The sequence below is a fragment of the Phyllostomus hastatus genome, unplaced genomic scaffold (assembly GCF_019186645.2).
Source record: "Phyllostomus hastatus isolate PE091 unplaced genomic scaffold, TTU_PhHast_1.1 phas_scaffold_501, whole genome shotgun sequence".
Lineage (NCBI taxonomy): Eukaryota > Metazoa > Chordata > Mammalia > Chiroptera > Phyllostomidae > Phyllostomus > Phyllostomus hastatus.
In genome coordinates, this window is record NW_025334033.1 from 63,146,328 (window position 1) to 63,170,756 (window position 24,429).

Below are 24,429 nucleotides of genomic sequence, written 5' to 3' on the forward strand. Positions count from 1 at the left end.
GCATGGTGCAGTGGACGAGGGAGCCCTGTGCATACTGGCGGCGGGGGCTGAAGTTGAAGTGCACTGAGGGACCGTTTGCTGGACGAGGGGAAGGGACCCATGGAGAGAGCTGAAAGAGCTAATGCAGGAGAAGTGCCAGGCAGCAGCAGGCATCCAGTAGATGTTAGTCTGCCCCGGTCCCCCAGGGCAGGTGGGCATTGTCCCAACCTGCCCAGAGGCCACCAAGCCCAGGGGGCCTGCCCTGGGCTGGGTCCCGGGCTCCTAGGGCAGTGCTCTTCTGTGGGCCTTCGCTGCCGTCCCCACAGGTCAGGGCCTGTCCCCAGGGCACCTGGGCAGTGTTGGACTTTTGAGGTCGGCCCCCACCCAAGAGATCTTGGGCAGGACCACTCTCTCTGGCCTACTGTGCCCCCCAAGCGCCACCCAAGTGCTGGTCGGTCCCTGGACACCAAAAGCACTACCAATGTGGGCCCTGTGATGACAGGGACCTACCTCCCAGCCCTCTTCCTTCTCTTCGCCCCCAGAGGCCTTTGTACCAGGGACTGGATTTTGAATTTTACGCTCCAGGAATGTCGGGGAGCCAGCCTTGCCAAAGGCACAAGGTCTCCTCCTCCTCCTCCCAACCCGCGGCCGCTGTCCTTCCCACTGCCGCTCACACCGCCCCAGCCTCACCCCAAGCCCAGCGGAGCTGCCTGGCGCACTCACCTCGCTCCGGTCCCAGGTGCAGGAATCCGGGCTGCAGATGGACCGCACCCGGCTGAGCCCGGCCAGCCAGGCAGCCAGCGGGAGGGGAAGGACGGCCACGCGGCGCTGGCGGCGGTGGTGGCAGCGCGGAGGACTGGGCGGGGGCGTGGTGCAGGGTGGCTCCGGCTGGCCGAACCGCTGCCTCCGGGAGGCAGTGCAGGGGCGGGCTCCAGCGGGCGCACTCCCGCCCGCGGGCGCAGAGCAGCTGCCCCAGCGGCCTTGGGAGGATGCGGCTTCCAGTAAGGCTAGTGAGGGCCATCACTCTACCGCGGGGAACACGGAGGGGCCCAGAGGCTTACTCCTCCTCGTTAATTTGGGGTTTCCGCGGAGGGGGGAGGGGCGCAGGCAGCTGGTTTTGCCACTGCCAGCTTGCAGACTGCACGCGCGGAGCGGCTCTGCGAACCTCAGGGGGCTGGGCCAGAAAGCCCGAGCCTGGAAAGGGATGATATTTCTGAGCCCTCGCTGGGCACCTGCCGGCCCCGCCAGGACCCTCCGCCCTCCCAGGCTCCTGCCTGACTTCCACAGGTCTTCTCTGCCCCACCTCACACACGGGGAGGTGCTGGTTTCCCCAGGCCCTGGGTCAATGGGCCCCTCTCCCCGCCCTACCCCCGGAAGAGGGCAAGGAGGGAGGATGGGAGAGAGAGAGAAGCCAGGACAGTGTCCAGCCTCCAGACACAGCCCACGTGGCCTCTGTGTGCCCGGTGTGGGGAGATCCCTGTGCCTACGGGAACCGACAAGGACCGGGATGGGACGCTCCCAGGGCCCGGCTGCTCTGCCCTCCGCCTGCACCTTCTCTGCCCACTCCTCAGTTGTCGGGTCCCTTCCAGCCCACCCCTAAACTGCCTCCTCCGGCCCGGCTGGAGCCAGCCTGCACTGGCTGCCAGAGCATATCGGTGAGTTTCCAGGAATTTCACAAGCCAGGTGTTAAACACAGCCCTCATTAAAAATTAACTTACGTAAGCTGCTATTAAATGATTTATATTAAAAACAAAGGTAATAAATACTCAAACCTTGCCGCTTGTAATTATTGTACGGTTACCTAGGCTCTTGGGGTTGTTTATATGTGTCCCGCCTGTCTGGAGGTGACAGTGTATAACGGGGTGACACGGCACCTCTCTTCCCACCTGTGCGGTTGGTGACACCATGTTGGCAGCTTGAACTCGGCCGTGGTGGAAGTATTTACACCACAGACATTGGCAAATGTTGCCCAACCAGGGCTTGATTTGTTTTTGTCAGCGTCTTCTGTCGCTAGACTTCAGAGAGTGGTGGAGAAAATGTTAGTGAGGATTAAACTTAAAAGTGTGTCTTGGGTGAATATTATGGTATGTAAATTGTATCTTTTTTTTTTTTTACATCTGTGGCCCTTACAAGGCAACTAGCACAGGAGACAGAGGAATGTCACCTGGCATTTGGAACACGACGGCCGGACTGAGCGGTCCCCACATCGGCGGACGAGTGAGGTTGTCACACACCTTCCACTCGTCTGGATAACCCAGGAGAAAGTACCATCCACATGCTTACTGCAACCACTTGTCGGCTGAGTGCAGGCATAGGTCGGCTATGAATACACGAGTTTGGCAAAAATCAATTGAGAGCTTTCTGAGGGAATCATTGGACTGTCTGCATACATGTATATACACACATGTGAGTATATGTGTACGTGTATATACGTGTATGCATACAGATATATCCCCTCCCGGATGGTTGATAAACAGCTGGCTGGCTGCTCCCCAGGGTCGGCCCTACCTTTCGTAATGGTCTCACCTTCCTGTTCTCCCCCGGGGGCGCCCCTTTTGTCCCACAGGTGCTCACAGATGTCCCTCCAGGCAGACCTCCGAAAGATCTGGGCACGAGTGTCCAGCTGTCACCTGGGTATTCCCCACCCACCAGATCACACATCTCCCGGCCAGTGCAGAGGCGGGGGGCCTGCAGCTCGGCAGGGGTGAGATTTGGGGTGTGCCCCTCAGCCACAGACCCCACGGTACTGCCTAGGGAGGCGGACTGTCACCTGGGGTTGGCTGTGTACGTGAGCGAGGTGTCCCTGTTGGAACCCACGGACGGAGTAATGGGCAGGACGTGGGGAAGAGGGAGGGGATGCCGGGCTCCGCCTGGGTGTCAGGGGCCCGATGGGACGAGAGGGGGAGCGCGGGCTCTGGCGGGGGAGGAGGGTGGGCTGTGTGTCGGGCGTTTTCGGCTGGAGGTGTCTTTGGGACGTTCAAGCCGGAGGCGGACCTGGAGGCTCCGAGAGGCTGGGGCGAGGGGTGTGTTTGAAGCCCTCCGGGAAGACTGTAATTAAAGCCAGGGACGTGTGCGCACTTGTCTAGGGTGGGGGGAGAGTGGTGGAGGCTGGGGTGCACCCCGGGGTGAGCACATAAAGAACGGAGACCGCAGAGGGGTGGGTGTAGCTCCTGTGGAGGCCGAGGGAGGGGCGTGTTCAAGGAGGCAGGTCACCTGGGGTGAGCGCCCGAGAGCTGCCACAGCAGCCACGCTGTGTGGGGCAGGCTGACCAGCTGGCAGGCCCCTGCCAAGACCCAGGGTCAGGGTGTGTGTGTGTGTGTGTGACTTAGATGAGCACAGGGGGCTGAGATGAGGGGCGTGTGCAGATTCTGAACACGCTCTCAGGCTCAGGTGACCTATCAAGTGCCGGATGTGGAGGAAGAAGGGGCCACGCCTGCATCACAGGCTCCTGGCTTCTGTGACGGACAGCTGGTGTCAACGAGCCAGGGAGCCTGCAGCCCAGGCGGGGGGTCAGCCAGGTGGCTGACCTTGGGCCTGAAGCTCAGGGGCGGTCAGTGCCAGGGGAACCCGGTGGGGTCAGCCCTGAAGGGGCAGCATGGGGAGGGAGATGCCTCAAAGGCGGGGCCTGGGACTCAGCACATGGGAAGCTTTCAACGACGACGGTGGAAGGAATGACCGAGGAATTGGGGACATTGAGCATTCCAGCTGCCCCCGAAGGGAGGGAACCGTGAGACAGAGGGCGAGAGCCCCAAGGAGTCACTGGCCAGGTGTCAGATCCAGCCAAGGCCAAAGGCCACGTGGGACGCAGCCTGCACTGTGTGGTTGCACTGCCCGCTCAGGGTGGCTCCAGGTACTGCGATGGCAGTCCCCCGAACCCTCGGCAGGACAGGCTGCAGAGTCTCGGGAAGGAGTGGGAGAGGAGGCAGGAGGCGGCACTTTTGCAGAGTGAAGGAGGTTTGGTGAGGAAGGATGGACACGTGGAGGCATCAGCTGGACAGATGGGGACGATCTGCTCAGGGACACCTGCGTGTGTGCCTGCCTTCCCCCCCCCCCCCCCATCTCCAGGCATCCGATGGGGGAGGCCCAGCCCTGAACGCCAGACCCGGCACCGCCTCGCTGCACAGTCTTGGAAAACCCCGACGGATCACTTGAGGCTCAGCTCCGGTTGTGATACAAACTCTGCATCAAAATGGGACTCGACTTAAAATAAGTGGAAGTCTGGGAACCGCTGCTGCCCAGGAAACGGACACCTGCCTTCCTCGTTCCCACCTTGCGGCAAAGTGGGCTGTGGCTCCCAGGGGCCGAGGAGACCGGGGGGGGGGGATGGGGTGGACACAGGGGGCCCCCGAGAGCCCACCGCCCCATCCGTGTCGTCAGTGACGAGCGGGGAGGAAGACCAGGACTCGGTTCTACCCCAGTGTTTATTACAACCCCTCCTCGTGTTCCAGAACCAGAGGCTACTTAACACACAGCCAGCGCACCCTGAAACCGACAGTGCTCACGCTCCCCTCTCTTCCTCGGCACATTACCCCGGAAGGAAAAAGCCTTTAACACCCCCGTCACCAGGGCCAGTGCAGCCCAGGAGAGCACCTTTACTAAACGGGAAGGAGAGCCCGCCGGGAACCTGCGCACACGCACACGGAGCAGCGGGCGAGGCTCCCGAAGGAGACCAACGACTCCCCGTGGAACATAAATAGATCCCCTCCAAGTACACACACTTCACGTGAGTGTGCACACGTACGTGTAATATATTAAAGGAGTTATTCAGAAACAATACATTGACGTCGCCGTGACGAGGGGCGCGGGGGGCCATGCTCCCCCCCGCCGGCACACTATGTACACTCGCCGGGAGGGGCTGGGCAGGGCGCTCCCCGCCCCGCCCCCGGCAGATCCAGTGTTTGTAGAAAAGGGAGCCAGCGAAGCCGGGTGCCCACGTGGCCCCCGGAGCCAGCTGCAGGAAGCGAGGTAAAGGCCCACGGCCGCCTGCCTGCAAGGCCACCGTGGCCCCGGGAGAGGAAGTGCGGGGGCCCCAGACGCAGGGCGCCGCTCTAGGTGAGCAGCGGGCCTGCCTCTCGGGTCCACCCGGGGCCTCGGGGCCTGCGTGGCTTGGCCGGCCCGGGCCTGTCCTGGGATCAAATGGCTTCTGGGGGCGGGAGTAGAGTTGTCAGGCCCACGAGGGCTCAGCCCTGTGAGGTGGTGCGAGCGTGCATCTGCACACGTGCGTGTACACGCACGCTGCAGTGGAGGTCGACGAGTTGCAAACAAGTGTTTGTACGGGGGTGTACCCGAGTAGTGTCTGCTTCGGGGAGGCCGGTTTTTTGTCACCACGGCGTGAGCATCCCCAGGCCAAAGCAGGTTTGCTCCAAGGACACCAGGTGCCGGAGGCTGCCGATTCGGTAGACTCGCCGCACACCTGGGAGGGTCACCCCTTAGGGCTTGGCACAGTGTTTTCATGAACAAAGCGAACGGGAGAAACGCGAGGGGACCCCTTCCTCAGCCTAAGACCCTTTCCCGACACCACGGGCAGACGGGGGGCGGGGGGGGGGGGGCAGACACGCGTCAGGAGTTCCGAGGTCCAGGGGACGAGTCACACGCAGCCGTACTCGTACCACACCGTCTGCGGGTCCCCGCCCGGCTCTGGGGATGCCGGCGTGCCCTTGGGGTTGTTCCCACGACCGAAGTCCTCGGGCGCCCGGCCGGGGTGCGGAGCCGGGTCGGGAGACCTGGCGGGGCTCTTGGCGGGGAGCCCCTCTCTGGGGCCCGGCCCTGGGACGCCGTCCCCCTCCGAGAGGCCGAGCCCCGCCCGGACAGGGGCCACGGTGGCCACCTCCCCCGAGTGCGGGGGGTTTGGGGGCTTCGTCCTGGCGACAGGGGTCACAGCAGGTGAGACGTGCGGGAGCTGGGAGGTGCCGCCGCCGCCGCCGCCTCCTCCGGTGGCAAGGGCGGGGGCCGTGGCGGACTGCTGCAGGGGGGCCAGCCTCTCCTCCTTCGGGGGAGCCAGTGAGAAGCGCCTCGTGTCCAGGGGCCGGCTTCGGGGACCCGGGCCCTGGCAGGGGCTGCCAGCCTTTCCCACAAGTGGGGTCCGCTCCCGGGCCAGGCTGTGTGAGCTGGAGGGGGTGGCGCTTAGCAGGGTGTGGCTGCCTGTCTCTCTGCCCCCCGAGGCCTCGGAGCCCCCCAGCTTCTGCGCGGACTCCTGTTTGCAGGTGTCTGGCCCGCTGGCCCGAAGCAGGTCGGCGGAGGCCAGGCTGAAGGCCCGGCTCAGGGACGCGCTGCGGCCGGCGGCTGGGTGGGGGGCCTGCGGCAGGGCGGCCGGCCGGGGTCTACCCAGAGACAGGCTCTGCGGGGGCTGGGCCTGCCTCCCGGGGGCGCTGGGCGGGGCCTGGGCATCAGCAGCCTCGGCAGGTCTGAAGTTCGGCTTCACGTACTGCCCCGGCTTCAGCTGCCTCCCCTCGGGGGTGTGGACGGCCATCTTGATGGTGGGGGCCACCAGGCTGGTGGGCATCTTGGCCCCTTCTTTCCTGGCGGGCGGTCCCGGCTGACCTGCCACGGCTGGGAGATCGTTGGCCTTCCTGAAGTAGTCGCTTAGCAGGTCGTCCCGGCAACTGGGAGTGTCCTGCAGGGACGAGAGGAGGCACTGAGAGGCAGGCAGGAGGCAGGGCCAGGAGGGTCCCCAGAGAGCCCAGACCACCCCAGGGTGTCCCCGGTGCAACGGCCAGGACTGAGGCTTCCCGCTCGCCCTTGGTCAGCATGGCGGGGCCGGGGCAACTCACTGTGGAGGGAGAGAACCCGACGCTGCTCAGGCACCCCTCACCCCACCGGCAGGAAGACAGCCCGGGGAGGGAAAAGGCCCTCCACCAAACGCATCCCCTTTGGAAGGGTCAGGTCTGGAAGCCTGCCCCCAGCCCGCAGGGTCCGCCCGTTCCTCCCCGTCCCACCGAGCAGAGCGGGAGGCAGAGGGCGGGCCGGCTGGCCAGCTGGTGGCTGTCCCCTTTCCTCCTCCGAGCACCCGCTCGGCCACCGCGCCGGGGCTCTGCCTCGACCACCAGGACGAGGAACGAGGCCGCTCCTGGCGGGCCCGGCCAGCCGTGCTCACGGCCCTCACTGCCCCTAGATCTTCCTCTCGACCCGGGAGACAGGGCGGTGGGGCGGAGAGAGGCAGCCCCCCAAGGGGAACTCCAGGCCTTGCAGGGGACGGCCACCTGCCACTGTCCCCTCACCGCTGCCCCACCCTCCGCTGAAGTCTGCTTCCCGCTCCGACGGCAGAGTCAAGGGTCACAGCAGAGGTGGCACAGCCTAAAGGGGTGCCCTCTGGCCCTTGACAGGGACAGTCTGCCGACCTCTGCCGGTGGAGATGCCGGGTCGGTGGGTGTTCAGAGCCCCTAACCCTGCAGGCGGGCGCTGCCCCACCTTTGGAGAAGCTCCAGGGGCAGGCAGGCGCGCACCATCCCCCCCCTCCATGTCGGCTGCACACCTCTGCCCACTCGCTTCACAGATGCAGAAAGCACCTCCCGGGTCTGGGCTTGCCGCCAGCACACGGGGCTGCTGGCTGGTGGCTATGTGCCCCTAGCCAAGCCAGCTCGGCGCCAGGTCGCGCCCCCGCCCATCCGTCTCCATGGTCCTGGCCCATCTGAGGACAGAGTGAGGGAGAGGGCGCCCCTGGGCCACTCACAGGGACGGGGGAGCCACGGTTGCTCTCCTCTAGGAACTCCTCCAGGGTGACCATCTCGCTGCTTGGGGAGGCACATGGCCGCACCCCTGCGTGGGGATGGGCCACGCCCCTCTTCTGGACACCCTCCTGGGTGAGAGGCCCGTTCCGGGGTGGTGCGTGCTCCTGGCGGCCGAGGGCAGTGCGTCCTGGGGTGCCAGCGTCCCGGGGCAGAGGAGCCGTGTCCCTGCTGGGGACCAGGTCTTCACTGCTGAAGCTCTCGGCCCTGCCGTGGAGTCGGTCGGAGGAGCCTGGGGGTCAGGGCGAGGGAACACAGAGGAACACGTGGGGATGCCGCGGCTGCCAGCGCGCAGCAGACAGAACCCCACCAGAGAACCCGGGGCGCCTGGCTCTGCGGCTGCCGCTGGGGGTGTCAAGGCCATTCTGGAATGCTTTGGAATCGCACACTGGCATTTGGGAACATAATAACTCAGAATAAAAGTGGAAAACTTCTGCTTAAGCTTCAGTTAACAGCCGTCAGGCACCACCCTCGTCAGCTCCTGGGACAGCGCCCACCCTTTCAAACGCACAGGAACCCGCCCGACAGACAGACCACGTCCCGCGCCGTGAAACAAACTTGAAACGTTTCAAAGGAATCAAGGCCGCCCACTGTGGGCTGGCCACGCGGGATGGGAGCTGCCGGTGCTGCCCCCTTCCGGAAGGGGGAGTGCTCGGACTCAGAGGCTGGGCGGTTCGACCCGGAGCCCAGGGCTGGTCAGCGGAGAAGGGATTTGAACCCAGAGCTGTTATTACAACGCCCAGGCCTGTTCCTGACACTGCACGATGCGGCGGGGTGAACGCAAACGCACAGCGCTCTTAAGACCCTTGCTACCTGCGTCTTTAAAACCACATGACTAATACGAGTCCTGAGCTTAGGATCCGAGTTCACTGAAAAGCGCAAGGACAGAGAGGCCCGGCTTACCCTTCAGCGGGAGCGGCGAGCCCTCGCTGGACGCGTTCCTGCTGCTCTCCAAGCTGCCCGGCCGCGACGCTGGAAGGAAACGTGACGTCACCCTGAAGGGCCCACGACCAAGCTTGTCCCCGACTAAGCCATCTAATCCGGAAAAACTTACACCACCGGGTAACTCTGTGCCACAGTTCGGGCAACCTCCCTAAGGGAGGATGGATTTTGGGATTCTCTAGATCCTCCCAGGAGGGGTCCGGCCTCACCGGAGGGCGGGGCGCAAGCAACACAGCGCACGCACGCACGCACGGTAGGCGGTCCGGAACTACACCCTGCGCAGTCTGTTCCGTGAGGTCTGGGGCCTCAGGCAGTTTCCCTAACAAGGGAAACTCTGGTACGGAAAGCAGGCGACAGAGGGCTGCTCTGAGTGACCCGAGGGCTGGGCGCTGGGGAGAGCCTGCCTGCCCTTAGTGCTGCGAGCAGCTTTCTGGAGCATGCACGGAAACGCCCTGCCTAGACGGTAGCATGCACACGCCTGCACATGCACCATGAAGCGTGTGCCGGTGCACAGGGCAGCTTCGCCTCGGCCGATCGTGGGAGCGGGTGCTGGGACCCTCCGGAGGGAAGAAAGCACTCGCTTTTCTAGGTCGCCAGCCGTCCTCCAGCTCCTTCTCTTCATTTGTCTAGAAATTACCTCTGCCCCGGAGGGGGAACCAGCCCCCCATGTGCTGTGTGTGTGCACAAGCATGTGTACTGCAGCCCTGGGGTCAGAGCGGGGCTGCCAGCTGCGGCGAGGGCAGCACCACCCCGGTCAAGGGCCAGCTGTCCCCTCCTGGCCTGGGACCACCTCTCCTGGTCCACGGTTCCCGCACACGCAGTCCGTGGCCCTCCGGGCCTGTCCCACACGTCAACAGTGTGTGTCCCGCTACACAGCCAACAGCTGGGGGACAGGGGCTGCGTCCCACTCACCCCGCCACTCAGCGGGTGTTGGGTTGAACCGCACTGGGACATGCTCTGTGTCCTGCCCCACCCAGCGAAGTCGGCTTCGGATTCACTGGGTCTGAAGGGCACCCGGTTCCCTGGTGCTGGGGTGCCCCACATGAAGCAGGCATCCGGAGAAAGCCTGTTTGCTAACAGGGTGCGGGGGTATGGGCGTGGGGGATTTGCTAACATCCAAGTGGGAGACCTTGCTCCCAACACACCTGGTTTTCGTGACGAGTGTCCCCTCTGAGAAGGGGACATATGAGCTAAACGTTGCACCTTTGTCCTTAACAAGGAGTGTCACTAAAAGGCAGCTGTGGAGCAAATCAATGGGTCCGAAAACACCTTTGTTTATTCGAGTCCCGCCCTGCAAAGCCCTCTGCCCTCTCTTGATAAGAGAAGCTCCAGGAATCCGAACACTTAGGAAGAAAATCCTTTTCTTCAGCCGATTCCGCTCCTCACTGAGACTGACCGAGGGTGGTGGCAGATCCCCCATCCTGTTCCCTCTGCCCAGGGTCAGGACGTAAGGGCTCCATGGGGTCCCCGTTTGACCAGAGCCGGTCTTTACCCCGAAGCTGTGAACGCCCGTGTCTGTGGGAACCCACGTCAGCACCACTCAGCCTTTCGGGCCACGAGTGGGCTGGAGACAACGCTGCCTCCCACACTTGCTGCTGATTGCTGCAGAGGCTGAATCTCTGAGTTTGTTCTTTTTATTAAGCAATGAGCTTCCCACCCTTCTAGGATTTTGTTTCTCAGAAATCATAAAAACCCAAGTAACTTTTCACTCTTGAGAAGGCTGGTATGAGGCACTGTTTCCCTTCTACAGAAATTCACAATATGCTTAAATGAGATGGCAAGGGCTTCTACCAATTTCTAGAGGAAATTGACACCTCGGAGCCAGTCTGGGCCCCTCAAATCCAAGTGGGAGATCTTGCTGCAATCAATGCTCCCTGCTTGGGTCTCCAGAACTTCCTTAAAGCAAAGGGAGTCTGAGCCTCCAGAAGTAGGACACTTGACAGGTAGTGATTTCCACATCACTAGAGGTATGTAAGCAGAAGCTGCATGCTCAAGCCCCTAGGGAAAGCAAGGAAGGAGTATTAAGGAATTCCCACCTCAGCATAACCCCACTTTTGCCAATTTTGAGGGCTGGACCTCCACACAGGACTTAGCTTGAAGGGAAAGTACTGTTGACGAAAACAAGTCTGAGAACCCAGGCTGAAGGGCACCACGCACTGACCACTCACCCTGCTGCCTGTGGCTGGTGAACTCGAGCTCCAGGGATGGCTCACAGAGGCTGTCATCTGAATTATAGCCTGCGGTGAAAACAAGGCTGGTGAGTCAGGGACCTGGTACGCCCACGGGGAAACCGGGGCCTGTTGCCAGATGGCCACCTCTGACTCCTGCCCGGCACCTGAGTTGGGGCTCTGATGCCGGGGATTGGGGGGAGTGGGGGTGATGGAGGGACGCGTGGGCCATGCCCTCAGGCCCTGCTTGTACCACGTCTGCCCCTAGTTCTCCTGCTGGGACAGCCTCACACTCCCGACTCCTACTGCTTGCACTTTAAATCACGCGCCCGCCTGTGCAGGGACTGGGACTCCAGACCCAAGAGGTGTTCTGGCCTAAGGACAGCGCAGCCAGAGGGGCTGACACCCAGTGCCCCTTCCAACCTCGACGGGGCACCAAAGGCAGAGGGTCGTGAAAGCGAGTCTCTTCCAGGGGCCTCACTGCCTTCCCGTGGCCGGAGGAGGGAACAGGAAAGAACCTACCAAGGGAGGGGTTTGTCTGACGTGTAAGCTCTGCCCGGCAAACCCAGGCTGCGCATGCAGTGGCTCCCGGCGGCCAGCGGGGGCGGTGCTGTGACGAATACCAGCCCCTCCCAGGTCCCTCCAATTCCTAACACCCTGGGGCAATCGGTTCTCTCCGCTGCTGCTGCTTCAGACACACTTTCCCCTCCAAGCCGGAAGCAGAATGTCTTTTTCAGTTTGAAGCTTTATTTTTCCCTTTCTGCTTGTGTGTTTTAAATCTCCAAGCAGAAATTGAACCGGGAGGAGGGGGGGCTCTCCCCACAACAGTTCCTTTCTACAGCACGCTACTCTTGTTTCGTGGGTACAGCTTCGCTCGCTCTGGGTCGGTGACGGGCACCTGAAAGCTCTCCTCTCTGGGGGTGCAACCAGGTGTCTGGGGTCCCTAAATCGTCCTGGGCTCCACTTGGCAGGATCTGACCGAACTGTTCTGCTCATCAGACAGCCCCGGAAGAATATTTTCCTCTCGTGTCTCAGACGTGGACACGCATGGCTACTGGCCTCGCAGGAGACACCCACGTTGTAACCCTTCCCCAAAGCCCCTCGCTTCTCAGGTGGGACACCCGCCCTCCGCGCCGTCGGCAGGTCAGAGGCCCTGTTGCGTCTCCTCGTTGGAGAACAAACCCCTCCGGCTGCCTGGGTCTAGCCCCGACTCTGGTTCCTGCCCGTTCTGGAGCTGCCTGGTGCCGGCAGGTCCTGGGCCGTGGTGGTGGTTCTAGGGCTTCCCCATTCGCGGAGGAGGCTCAGGCCTCCGGTGGAGACGCTATCCGCCCCAAGTCACAGAGCCATAGGCGGGGCGGGGGTCTGAACCCGTGTCTGTGTGACACTGCCCACCTGTCCATCTGAGACCCCTCCTACCCGAGCCGGTCTTCAGGAAGGACCCTGGACCCCAGCTGCTCGGCCCTCGTGGTCCTGCAGGGACCCGTGACTCACCTTTGGTGCGGCTGGGGTGCCGGGAAATGGGGGTGGAGCTGGAAGGGGGCGTGGCGGCGGCTGCAGACGAGCAGGTCCGGGAGCCCAGCTCCGAGGGCCAGGGCTTCAGGGCCGGGTCAGCGGAGGCGTCCGTGCGGTCAGGGCCGCCGCTGTGCGGAGACCCTCGCTTTGGTTTTAGGTCCCCAGGGCCTGGGGCAAAGAAGGGCATTGAGAATGGGGCCGCACAACCCCACGCCACGGTGGGGCCACCACGTGGAGGCCTAGAAGCAGAGGCGGCAGGGCACACGGACCACGGAGACAAAAGCTGGACTGCGCGCAGCACCGCGGGTGGGGTGCTGCAGTCTGCTCGGAGACCCGGGGAGGCGGGCTCTGGCTCTAACGCTGGGTTGCAGCGCGAGCCCTGAACGGCAGGGAGAGGAGGAAGGAGGAGCTCAAGAGGTTAAACTAAACGTTGGCCGAAGTCCAGCACAGGAACTAGAGGGCACACCTGCCCTGCAGAACTGTGTCTCACTGCAACCCCTGAGTCAGGGAGACCCTGACGGGTGTCTGCCCAGGACCACTGCGGACCAGGGCCCGTAGTCGAGGCCCTCGAGGTCTGGGCGTGCCTCCTGCCAACCGGACCCTCTGCACCTGGAGGAGGAGGGCACGGCCTTCCCAACGACAGCTTGTTCATGACGCCTCTGCCCCTGCGGCTGAGACCAGCTGCGAGGGCAGTCTCTACCTCGTACTGGTGCCTCCCTGCAACCTCTGCATTTTCTGCCATGACCGTAGTCTCTCGTCAAAATTAAATAAAATCCTACATAAAAAAAAGAAAATTGGAGCCCTGGCTGGTGTGGCTCAGTCAACTGAGCATCGGTCTGTGAACTAGAAGGTCGCCAGTTCAGTTCCCAGTCAGGGCACACGCCCGGGCTGCTAGCCAGGTCCCCAGTTCGGGGCGGGCAAGAGGCGACTAACTGATCAATGTTTCTCTCCCCCCTTTTCTCCCTCCCTTCCCCTCTCTAAAAATAAATACAATCTCTTCTTAAAAAGTTGGAAAAAGACAAAACCCCCCCAATCCTTCAGCTACTTAGTAGTGGAAAAGAAGACGGGCTCTCCAGACTCAAGTTCAATGTCAATGCTGTGGGCTTCCTGGCAGTGTTAGGACGACACTATTTTATACAGCGTCCGCTGTGGAGATCCTGACCCCTCTCTACACTCTCCCGGAGCCCTGGCCCCTGCCCCTTGGCCACCCTTGTCTGGACTCACGGTGAAGCTTTTAAGCACCCAAATATTATGACTTCAAATTGGGAAAATTTGGATTTGGAAAGATCACCTTGATGAGAAGCAAGATCCAAGTCTGGTGGAATGAGGCGAACAGGCACCCACAGGGTGGGGGTGAGATGGGGGTGGAGGGGAAACAGAGACGAGCACATGGCGGCAGCGATGGCGGGGAAATGCGTGTTTCCGACAGCATGCGGGGGGGGGGGGGAGGGGCCGAGGGCCGGGGTGCGGCAGCCCGGGGACCCCGAAGCGGATGCAGGAGACCAGGTCAGTAGCACACCACGGGGACTGGCCTGAACGTTACAATAGCTGTGCATTTATTTTTCTGGTTACCTTGTTTTCGCGGTGGAACTGATTTGCCATTTACCGTACTGATAATTATCTCTCCTTTTAAAATAATCGTAAGCGGAAATGGTGAGTCAGTTCAGGGGAAGACAGGGAATTGATCGCACGGGCGATAGAGACACAGCAGAAACCATGGCGGTGGAACAAGGATGGCTGGAGACAGGAAACACTGCAGTAGCTAAAGGCCAGTGCGCACCGGCTTTCCCTTGCTCTGGCCGCGATCTGCGTGCTGATGTTTTCTGGCTGTCTGTCTGTCTGTCCACTGCGGTTCTGACATCGGCATCCAAGGGGCCAGAGAATCTTGGCACAGTCCTAAGACTTCACTCTGGGCCCAGCCCTGGCTCGGCCACATTGGGCAACATCGATGCCATCACTCCAAACGCTGGGACAGAGCAACAAACCCTTCAACACACAGAACACCTCTAAAAAACGGCCTTGTTCGCAAAAGCCACCAATTCCGTGCTCTGACGAGGAACGTGGAAAAGAGGGCGGCAGTTTCAAATTTAGCGGCTTACGAATAAATCTTAAAAAAAAAAAAAAGTCTCACTGGACAGAGGGCGTACATTTTAGGAAGCAGAGCGACAACGGACCAGTTCTGCGGCACACGTGGGCGAGACATAAGCCTGCAGGTGCGAGAGAGGGTGGGGGCAGCACACGGCCAGGGGACTTACTCAGCAGGGACACCGCGGCCCAAGGACCCGTGCTCGGGTGTCCCGAGGCTCCCCTAAAACTGTGCTGTGCCGGGGTGCGGTCCAGAGGGGGTGTCAGCTCATCTTCTCTTTTGTAATCAGAATCCACGCTGGCTACGTTAAGCTTGGCTTGGAATTGGGGGTCAGGAGGAGAGGGGTCCGCTACGGGTCATCTGGCCTTTAGGTACTGTTGTTTGCTTGTTTGTTTGCTGGTTTGAATTTCAGAAATGAAGGAGGGTACATGATGAAGACACTGATAAAGGAAAGGGGTTAGAAGTCTCCGATGTCGGAAAAAGAGACAGACTCGTTAGGAGAGGGTGGCGTGTCAGAGGAGGACCAGAACCGCAGGCGTTTAGAGAAAGCTGGGTGGGCCGTCGGAGACTTGTCTTTGTCCTTGCTTTTGCTTCTCAAAAAGGGACTCTTTTTGCGCTGAGTTGCTAAATTGTTATCCCCCGGATCACCCAAGAGAGGGAGGAAAAAAAAAACAGAACAGCAAATAAATGAAATGAGTAACAGTAACGCGTGACGCTACGTCGGCTAATGCATGTACTCGGGACATCAGACCCCCGTCCAGCCCAGGGGAGAGGAAAACAGCACCCGCCATGCAGCCGGAGCTGGGCCCCGGCGCCTCATTCACGCCCGGACTCAATTCAATCCGTCTGGGGCGTCTTACGCCGGCACGTTCCTCACGGGGCACACGAGGAGAGCGCTGGGCTGCTCCGGGAGCTGATGTGCTAGACTGTTTTCCAGTTTCAGCGTGTTGCATTATGAAAGAAGGGTGTTTATTCATCTAGGGCTGGGCTTTTCTGCCTCATCCATTTTGACGTCAGGCTCCCAGGCGGTCCCGCTCACCCACGACCCTGCGCCTGCCCCAGGGCACTCAGCGACCCGTTTCTGTCCTGTTGGGACGGCCCAGCTGCCCGAGCGACCCCCCATCAGTCCTGACCATCTAAAGGGACCCCTTCGGGCAGGATGAGTGGGAAAACAAAATACCTCTTTGTGGTACCAAAACACGCTTGACATTGAGAATGATGCCCTTTCAGAACCCTATGCACCCTCTACTCTAAACCTGCACTTTACCACCTTTAAATTATGGAGTCTTCTCAGAGCAGACCCTTGGTCTGACTTTCTGAACACGTCCTACGTTAACAGAACTGATTTATCTGGTTTCTGATTTAGGATTCAAGCGGATGCTGGAACCTCCGTTATTTCTTTCTCCACAGCACCACCTGGTGGCCACAGGTCACACTGCAGGACACAGGACTGACAAGTCAAGGCTGGTGTCCCAGGTTTGTGGGCACCTTCAAGGGACCAAAGCAGCTTTAACTACAGGCAGCGCTCACAGTGGTTAAGAGCTCAGGCTGCAGGATCTGTCAGACTGGTGCTCGGACCCCAGCTCTGACGCTTTGCTCTGGGCAATGGGTGCACCCGGCCTCCCTTTCTCGGCTCTGACAAGGGGACAGCAAGCGTGCCCCCCTCGCCCAGCAGTGAGGGCAGAGAGAGCAAGGAAACCAGCTGCGTGGGGGCCCAGAAGGAGCGCCCCCTCCATGGCTGCTGTTCCTAACGTTTGTCACTGAGCTGCTCATTCCCGGACCAGCACAGCGGTTTGGACGTCGAGCACGGCTTTCCTCTGAGAGCTTTCCTGGCTCCGTTAGGCTGGTCACAGTTAACCGAGCCACCGCAGACTGTAACACAAGCTGTTGTCAAGCAGTTTAAACAGCCGGTGTGGGAACCTGAGGCAACAGGCCCCTCCCAGCAAAAACAGGTGCTAACAAGCTTCCTTGTCATTTAGCTGCTCGTCAGCACCGCACCTAATCCGTCTCCTGGAAAACACTGGGGATGCAAGCGTTACTCCCCAAAGTGTGTGTGTGTGTGTGTGTGTGTGTGTGCGCGTGTACTCCTCATCTCTGTGTTTCAAGTGACATGCCAGGACTTAGAAGGGGTGAACGTCCCCCGGAAAGGCTCGTGCACGTGTCACACTCAGAAGGTGGCGTGTCCCTGGCCTCAGCGCTGCAGCACCAGCCCGAGAGCGCACGAGTCTCAGGCAGGGGCCTGATCGTCGCAGAGTCCCAGTGTCCTTTGCGAAATTTAAATTTCTCAGGGGGCAGGTCTGGCAGGCAGGCTTTTAAATGATACTTGAAAGTAAATTTGAAAGTTTAACCTATTTAAGGCCATGGCTGTGTCCAGTGGGCCATAAGAGGCGCGTCCCCACCCCCCCAAACCTTAGCCTCTCTGAAACGAGGACGTGGCTTCGGGCGTGTCTCACACGGTGGGCTGGGTCACAAAAACTGTCACCCAGCGACCAAACGGTCACTGCCACAGCCAATTTACTTTCTTTTCACGTGTGCGCAGTAACTGTGCCGCCTGTAGCTGACAGCCTCTTAGATTCCACGAAACACAGCCCGTGCGACTGGAAACCCATCTCAGGACCTCCGGCAAGCTCCCAACGACGGCGCTGAGTGACCAGGGAAGCCGCACCCCACGGCGGTGGGGCTCAAGGCCAGATGAGGTCGGAGGAGAAACCCAGACGTGCTGCCTTTCAAAGTGACGCAGAGATCAGAGCCACCCAGGGCCTCGATGAGGACCCTGCGGATTCCTGTTCCGTGTCAAGTGCGCCGGGGTCTCCCTGCAGAATGGCTTACTCCAGGCCTCTGGCAGGTACAAGGAGACCCCAGCACACACGCCACCGAGCCCGTCTCCGTGGTGCCCGTGTGGACGTCGGCTCTGGATGTTCGAGTCCCCACCACACACGCGCGGGACGGGGCGGTGCTTCTCATGCTCAAGTACCTGAACGGTCCTGGGCCGGAGCGGCCTCAGCACTGACGTGGGTTTGCACTTTCCCCTTGGCTGTTACCGCGCCTCAGGAGGCAGACGTGTGTGCATGAGGCACACCCTTCTCTGGCTCCGACACACAGGTGTGCACGTCCACCACACGCCGTCATGCTGGTTCTGCTCTGTCCGCGAGGGACACCTGAGACCCGCCCCGTCTGCGGCCCAGCCAGCCCCTCCTACCTTTCCCCACGGGCCCGTTGCGGGGGTCTCGCTCTTCTACGCAGTTGGAGCCCGACGGGGCGGCCTCGGGGGGCTCCGGCTGTGACCTGAGGGGCTGGGAAGCTGCCGCGGGCGAGGCCGGGTCCGAGGACTCCAGCAGCCAGGGAGGGTCCTCTGCGGTCGACTTCGGTCGTTCCCGGGAACCCTCTTTCTTTGGTTTGATGAATTTCACTAAGGCTTTGGCTCCGATCCAGTGGTTCTTCCTAGTTAGAAGTGGGTTTTTAGGGCACAGCCGGCCCTCGCTGCCCCTCCAGCAGGCCCCTGGGGGCCCTGACGCCAGCTGGGGTTTCCCTCCCGGCCTGGGGGGTTGGCCATCCACGTGGGGCTCAGGCTGGTGGGGCTCTTCGCCGTCACCACGGCCATCACACCGGGGGCTCACGCGGTGGGTGGGGCAGAGTTCGCAGTTAACCCGCACCGACCCGGGGGCGGCAGAAGCCTGTACCGCGGCAGAAACCCACACTCGCCCCTCGGGAAAACAGAACTTCACACACAGCTCTGCGTGCCCGGGTGTCTGTGTGAGACACGGGAGGTACCGCTGGGCCCACCTGACCTAGGTCTGCTACGATTTTCCCCATGAAAATGCCATTTTCTGGGAGAGTCAGGAACCTCCTCGTTTTCCGGCAGAGTTGATAATAAGTGACCTGAGCTGGCACATCTTGACCCTCCCCTGCACTGAGGAGTCTGGGGCGGGGGGCAGATGGCAGGAGGGGTGGGCTGAGTTACAGGGTAAGCCGCACACCGCGGCTAACCGGAAACAGCGGCATGCTGATGCAACAAGAACCACACCGGGGCTCTGGTCCTGTCTGCGCCACTGAACAGCTCTGTGCCTACACAAATCCCTCAGTGTCTGCGTCCATGCCCCAGCCTCTCTGTCAGCGGAAGGTTCGGGCAGAGGTTCTGAAGCCCTGGTTCTGTGGTTTCAACAGAGAGGTTGTGCAGGATTCACGGAGACCCTGCCTGCAAGGCTGGGCTGGGGCAGGAGGACAGCGTGAAGGGCCCGCTCCTGGGGCCCCGGGCCAGGGGGAGCCCTGCATCCTGGGTGCCGGCAGCCTCGGGGACCGAGCCAGCCTGCAGTCGGAGCTGTGGCTCTCTCTGGAGCAGAGAACGTATTCGTGGAGCTGCCCTGTAGCCCAGGGAAGCCCGAGGCACTCAGCGAAGGCCCAAGGTCCCCATGCTGGAAGCCCACAGGTGCGGGGCCAGGGGCCTGACCCAAGGTGTCCTCCCAAACAGAAACATAGTTTTCCATGTCCTGTTAGATCTTGAGACAAAGCCTGATACTGCAGCTTTCCTAGCTCTAAAACCAGGCCCTCTGCCCGTCTACGAGGGCTCGGGGCCAGCAGGCAGGGCCCAGGCCGCAGCGGGAAACCCTGAGCACAGAGAGCAGGGCTGAGAGGAGAGACTCCACCTCCTCTTCCCTGCGCTGGCGGGGCCGCGCGCTGGCGGGGCCGCACGCAGACGGTGGCCGGCCGGGCCACGGGCCACCAACCTGCCCCAGTTCGCGCCCCCTCGTGACCGAGCCCGTCCTCTGCCGTGCGTGTAAGCTGCTGAAACTTAGGCCGACTCACTTCTTTGGAGCAGGGTCGTAGAACTTGTACTGGTCCATGATCTTTTCTTCCAGTTTCTCCTTGTGTCTCCGCAAGGCATTCAGTTTGTCTCTGTGGAAGGGGAGAGAGGAAAACCAGTCTGGCTTTTAAAGGAAAACACATCTACTCAGCAGCCCAGCCCAGGCCCTTTTCTGGGATTTGGACACCAGGGTGCCTGTGCCCAGCATGATGGCCGCATTGGGAACACGTGGATGACCCCGACCCCCGGGGGAGACCTGCCAAAGGCTGAACATCAACTCAGGAGAGCAAACCCCAAACCGACCGAAAACTGAAAGCTCAGAAACCCCAAGGACTCCCCCACCAGGTCGGCTCAGGACGCTGGGCACTGGGGGTTGGACACAGGGCTGAGCTAACCCCCGCTGGTGCGGGTCTGCAGCACCTGCGTGCGGTGGAGGGGAGGGGTCTGCCCTCGGTGAGTTGGATGGGCATCAAGGTCAACAACAAAGCCAGCTCCGCACAGGCCTCTGCAAAGTCAGACCTCCGACCCGGAGCCATTCCTACACTGGGTTTCTGACAGCACGCCCCTGGAGGCAAACTCAGGCCTTCCGGGGGCCAGACAGAGGGGACAGGAGCACAGCGGGCCTGGAGAGCCCGGAGGGAGTGGTAGGGGCCACACGGGGGGCCACTCGGGAGTGAGCCAGGCCCGGCAAACAGGGCACTGCCCTGGGAGGGGCGGGTCTCCTGATTTTTCCCCTCCGAGAACCCAGAAACCCTGGTTGTGAGGCAAAATCCCTTGATTTCTAAACCCTGGAACTCAGTTCACATTTTCAAAGACTCAGGAAGGACCAAAGAGACGCCCCTGGAGCCCTGGGCCGCCAGAGGGCAGCCCTGCCTGCTGGGAGGGAGTCTGGCCCTCTCGGACAGGACAGGTGGTGGGTGTGGCTTGGTTTCGTCTGGGGCGGCGCAGGCGGCTCCTGTCCTGTTTCTGCCACTCGCTGCCAGTGTGGCCCTGACAGCTTAGACCCCAGGTTTCCTAGCTTGGAAATGAGGCCGCTGGACCAGAGGCCGCTGCCCAGGCCCTTTGCCATGAAGCTGCTGAGGGAGGTCCCCCCTAAACTGAGGGGTTTCCCAAGGGTTCACCGTGAGGTCAGCACCTCATGAAAAGTGACGGCTCGCGAACCCTCGGGCCCCCAACCGCCAACCCTGCTCTCCACGACTCCCAGCGCCCTTGGCTCTGCATCCGTCATCCTAGTCTGTGTCATTCCTAGTCTGTGTTACGCTGTCCCCACAGTGGTGCCGCCGGGGCCTTGTGCCAGAGTGCTTTCACGTCTGGGTGTGACCTGCGGCCCCCAGCCGGGCTCCGGGCAGACTCCCTGGCCTTCTGCAAACACTCTCTAATGCAAAACCGTCATCAGATTGCCCCCGGGTGCCAGGCTCCTGCTCTTCTGGTCTGCACCTGCCTAGCCTCTGTGGGTGACTTTTACCAGCTGGGTCGTAGAGGGCCCACTTCCGGTAACGGTCATTTCTACACCCAACTACAGTGCGGTTTTCCATATAGACCCTCCCCCGGTGGGCGGTGAGGCACCCGTGGGTGAGCAGCTGGAACCGGGAGAAGAGCGAAGCAGCATCGTTACCCTGGGGAGCTAAAACGGTGCCCCGGTGGCCACGGTGCCCACGTCCCTCTGCCCCACCCCGGCCAGCCGTTCCCGATCACAAGGAAGGGCAGTCCCATCAGCACGGAGCGGGGAGGACCACCCTGGACCCACAGGGTGCATCTTGGGTTACCTGACTTCCAGACTGCCAGGCTTCCAGTGCCAAGGCTCCTCCTCCTCCTCCCCCCGATCCCCTTTCCGGCAGCGTCCTGGGCCCTGCGGCCCAGCATCCCTTCCACACTCTCACTTCCCAGGGAGTCCGACTCACCAGCCAGCGCTCCCCCCACCTGCCCTGCCCCCGGACCACGTCTTGCTCCACCTTCCTGCCCTCCCCCCGACTGCCGAGCCTTCTCCCCACCTGGGTCAGCAGCAGGACCCCCGATTCCCACCACCACGCTTCCCTCTGCGCCCCACGGAGCCCCTCAGCATCTGTCTGGTGTGCACACAGCTTTGCTCACATGCCCCAGGAAACTGGTTCTGGGCACCCCGGGGGGCCTACGCCGAAGCCGGGACCTCGTGCGCACCGGCGGGCGGAGGACGGCCACGGCCCACACACAGTCCGCTGCCCAGGTCTCTCAGGAAAACAGACACAGGCAGCACGGGCTCACCTCCGATCTGAGTTCCTTCCCTGGGTGCCCCTCTTTAGCCACTGTGGTGTTGTTTAAAGTGGACCTAACTCCCAAAGCAGACTGAGCAGCTGCTGGCAGTGGGCGGTGTCTCGGAAAGCAAACAAAAGCCAACACTCCCCCCCCCACTCGCAGAAACCTAGAACCATTCCATGGAAAACCAGGGAGGGGTGCGCCGCTAAGACGGTCCGTCCCCTCGCCCTCGAGACACCACGCGCCCGGGCCGCTCTGCACCCGGCACGCCAGGGCCCCCCTGCCGACAGGCGCCCGCCCACGCCCCTTACATGTACTGCTTCTGCTCCTCGTGGTACTGCTCCTTGCTCTCCATGTTCTGCTCCAGAAGCATCTGGTTCTGCTGGCTCAGCAGCTGGATCTGGCTCAGGAGGTGGTGGTTTTCTTCCTCCAAGTTCCCCTTGAGACGGGAGAGCAGCTGAAACACAGACCAACGACGTCTCACACACCAGGCGCGCTGGGACCCCGCGGCCGGGGCCGCGCCTCCCGCAGAAGGAAGAGGCCGCGTGCACAGAGAGGGCCGTCTCGGTGGGGTCTGCGCCGGGTGGAAGGGCCGACACGGCCGGTGACACGGGGGCCCTTCACAAAGGGGCCGCCCAGCCCGGCAGCCACAGGCCACGTGTGGCTGCTGAGCACCGAAAATGCAGCCAGCCCGAGCTGAGACGTGGCGTCAGTGCAAATACACAACAGAGTCCAAAGACTTAATAACCGTTTTAAAAAATAACGTAAAATCTCATTAATAAGCTTTTTTGGGGGTTACCTGTGATAGTTCAGATATGAGCTAAATAAAATATATTATTAAAATGAATCCCACCTGCCCTGGCTGGTGTGGCTCAGTGGGGACTGAGTGCCAGCCTGCGAACCAAAGGGTCGCCAGTTCAATTCCCAGTCCAGGGCACATGCCTGGGTTGCAGGCCAGGTCCCCAGTGGGGGGCGCATGAGAGGCAACCACACATTGATGATTCTCTCCCTCTCTTCCTCTCTCTACAAAACTAACAGAAATGAAAAAACACTGACATTTAAGTTTCACAGTCTCTCCACTTGCCACCAACTGTCCTCCTCTTGATTTTCCCCAACCATCGCAAAGTGTAGAAGCCCTTCCTGGCACAGGCGTGCAAAGCCAGGCGGGGCCGGGGCTGAGCTGCGGGCTGAGGCAGGCCAGCTCCCGCCCCGGGGCAGCGCTGTGCGTGGTGGGGCAGGAAAGCCTCGAGCTCTGGCTTCAGGCAGCCTGGGTTCCCACCCACAACTCGAGAGGGGTAAGGATGGGGACCCCAGGCCACTGTGAGTGTGACACAGGGGAGCACAGAGCGGGGGGGACAGGAATAAAATGATGCTCAGCTGCCATGCGCCCCTGCAAGGAGCAAAGGCCAGATGAACGGTGTTTGCTGACTCCCCCCTGCCAGTCACAGTGTTTGGTCTCTTCAGACGCCTCTGGCTTCCCCCCACCCCTGTGTGATCTTCATGCCGATGAGGACCCGTTCTGACCTGGCCAAGCCCGAGGGAGGCTGTGAGCCCGGCGGAGAGCCCAGCGGCACCACCCCCCGGCACCCCGAGGCCCGGCGGCCCCAGGCCTCACCTCGCAGTGGTTATCCAGCTTGGTCAGCGAGATGTCCATGGTCTGGTGCTGCTGCTTCAGCTCGTCACACCGCGCCTGCCAGCGGTTCAGCTCCAGCTGCGCCGTGTTCAGCGCCGTTTTCAGCTCCTTGGTGTGTGCGTGCAGCTCCTCGTACTCCCCCTTCAGCTGCTGGTGCAGGAAGCTGACCCTGGCGAGGAGAGCCGCAAGACAGAGGGCTGAGGGGCACGCCCAGGCTGTGCACCCTTCAACAACACGGCGCCCTCTCTGGGCCTCAGTTTCTCTCATGCATATTTAAATGCGGGGGGGGAGGCATTGAACAAAGTCAGCAGTTTCCAAGCCGTGTCTGCTGGGGCTCCATGAAGGTGCCCCACGGTGGTGGGCTGGGCCGGGGGAGACGGAACAGACTGACTCGGCGCTGCTTCAGCAGAGCACCGCTGCCAAAACCCCTCACGTTTAAGGCTTTGGCACAGCTGCCTGCGTGGAAAAGGGTTCTATTACAACACGTTCAGCCCTCTCTGGCTGGGGGCTCAGCTGGCTGGAGCGTCGTCCGTGCACCAGAACAGTGATGGTTCGATTCCCAGTCAGGCATGTGCCCAGGCTGCGGCTCGACTCCCGGCTGGGGTGCCCGTCAGTGCGAGAGACTAACGTTTCTCTCTCACATCGACATTTCTGTCTAAAATCGATAAATGTATCCTTGGTGAGGATTTAAAAAAACCCCACTTTTAAAAACACCGAATCAGAATATTTTTGCTCTGAAACTCCATGTCTGTGCCCAACTCTTCTCCTAGTCCCAAGCCCCCTTCTGATCTCAAGTCCCGAGAGAAATAAAATACGAGATGCTGGGGTGTGATGTAACTCCACTGATGTCATCACCACCACCACCACCACCATCATCATCACCATCACCGTCATCATCACCATCATTACCACCATCACCACCACCACCATCATCACCATCACCACCACCACCATCATCACCATCACCATCACCACCACCACCATCACTACCATCATCATCACCATTATCATCATCACCACCACCACCATCATCATCACCACCACCACCATCATCATCATCACCATCATTACCACCACCACCATTATTATCACCATCATCATCACCATCACCACCACCATCACCACCACCACCACCATCACCATCATCACCACCATCAGCATCATCACCACCACCCAACTGGGGTTCCCTGGGGGAAGATTTATATTAGAAAAGCTCCAACTACCAGAGGCTCGTGGACCCAGTGTGAACACAGATGTGTCTCATTCGCCCACACAGTGGTGTTTTGTTGTGTTTTTCTAATTAATCAGTTTATCAACATTTAAAAATTTTAAAGTTTCACATCACCATTCAG

General features: G+C 61.1%; 2 protein-coding genes across 3 annotated transcripts in view; both read right to left on the reverse strand.

Annotated features, from left to right (window-relative positions):
* Window positions 1-812, reverse strand: part of GPR68 (G protein-coupled receptor 68) — a 28,521-nt gene extending 27,709 nt beyond the window's left edge. Inside the window, exon 1 of the mRNA XM_045823829.1 lies at window positions 703-812. The gene's annotated coding sequence lies outside the window, so the exon portion shown is untranslated. The remainder of the gene's footprint in view (window positions 1-702) is intronic.
* A 3,570-nt stretch (window positions 813-4,382) lies between these two features.
* Window positions 4,383-24,429, reverse strand: part of CCDC88C (coiled-coil domain containing 88C) — a 108,959-nt gene continuing 88,912 nt past the window's right edge. For both annotated transcript variants that reach the window (XM_045822361.1, XM_045822362.1), the window contains 9 exons: window positions 23,060-23,246; window positions 21,756-21,901; window positions 19,215-19,304; window positions 17,611-17,852; window positions 12,305-12,493; window positions 10,814-10,882; window positions 8,607-8,675; window positions 7,649-7,935; window positions 4,383-6,592 (listed from right to left, as the gene is read on the reverse strand). In XM_045822361.1, the coding sequence (XP_045678317.1) occupies window positions 5,567-6,592; window positions 7,649-7,935; window positions 8,607-8,675; window positions 10,814-10,882; window positions 12,305-12,493; window positions 17,611-17,852; window positions 19,215-19,304; window positions 21,756-21,901; window positions 23,060-23,246 (2,305 nt within the window). In that variant the 3' untranslated portion in view covers window positions 4,383-5,566. The remainder of the gene's footprint in view (window positions 6,593-7,648; window positions 7,936-8,606; window positions 8,676-10,813; window positions 10,883-12,304; window positions 12,494-17,610; window positions 17,853-19,214; window positions 19,305-21,755; window positions 21,902-23,059; window positions 23,247-24,429) is intronic.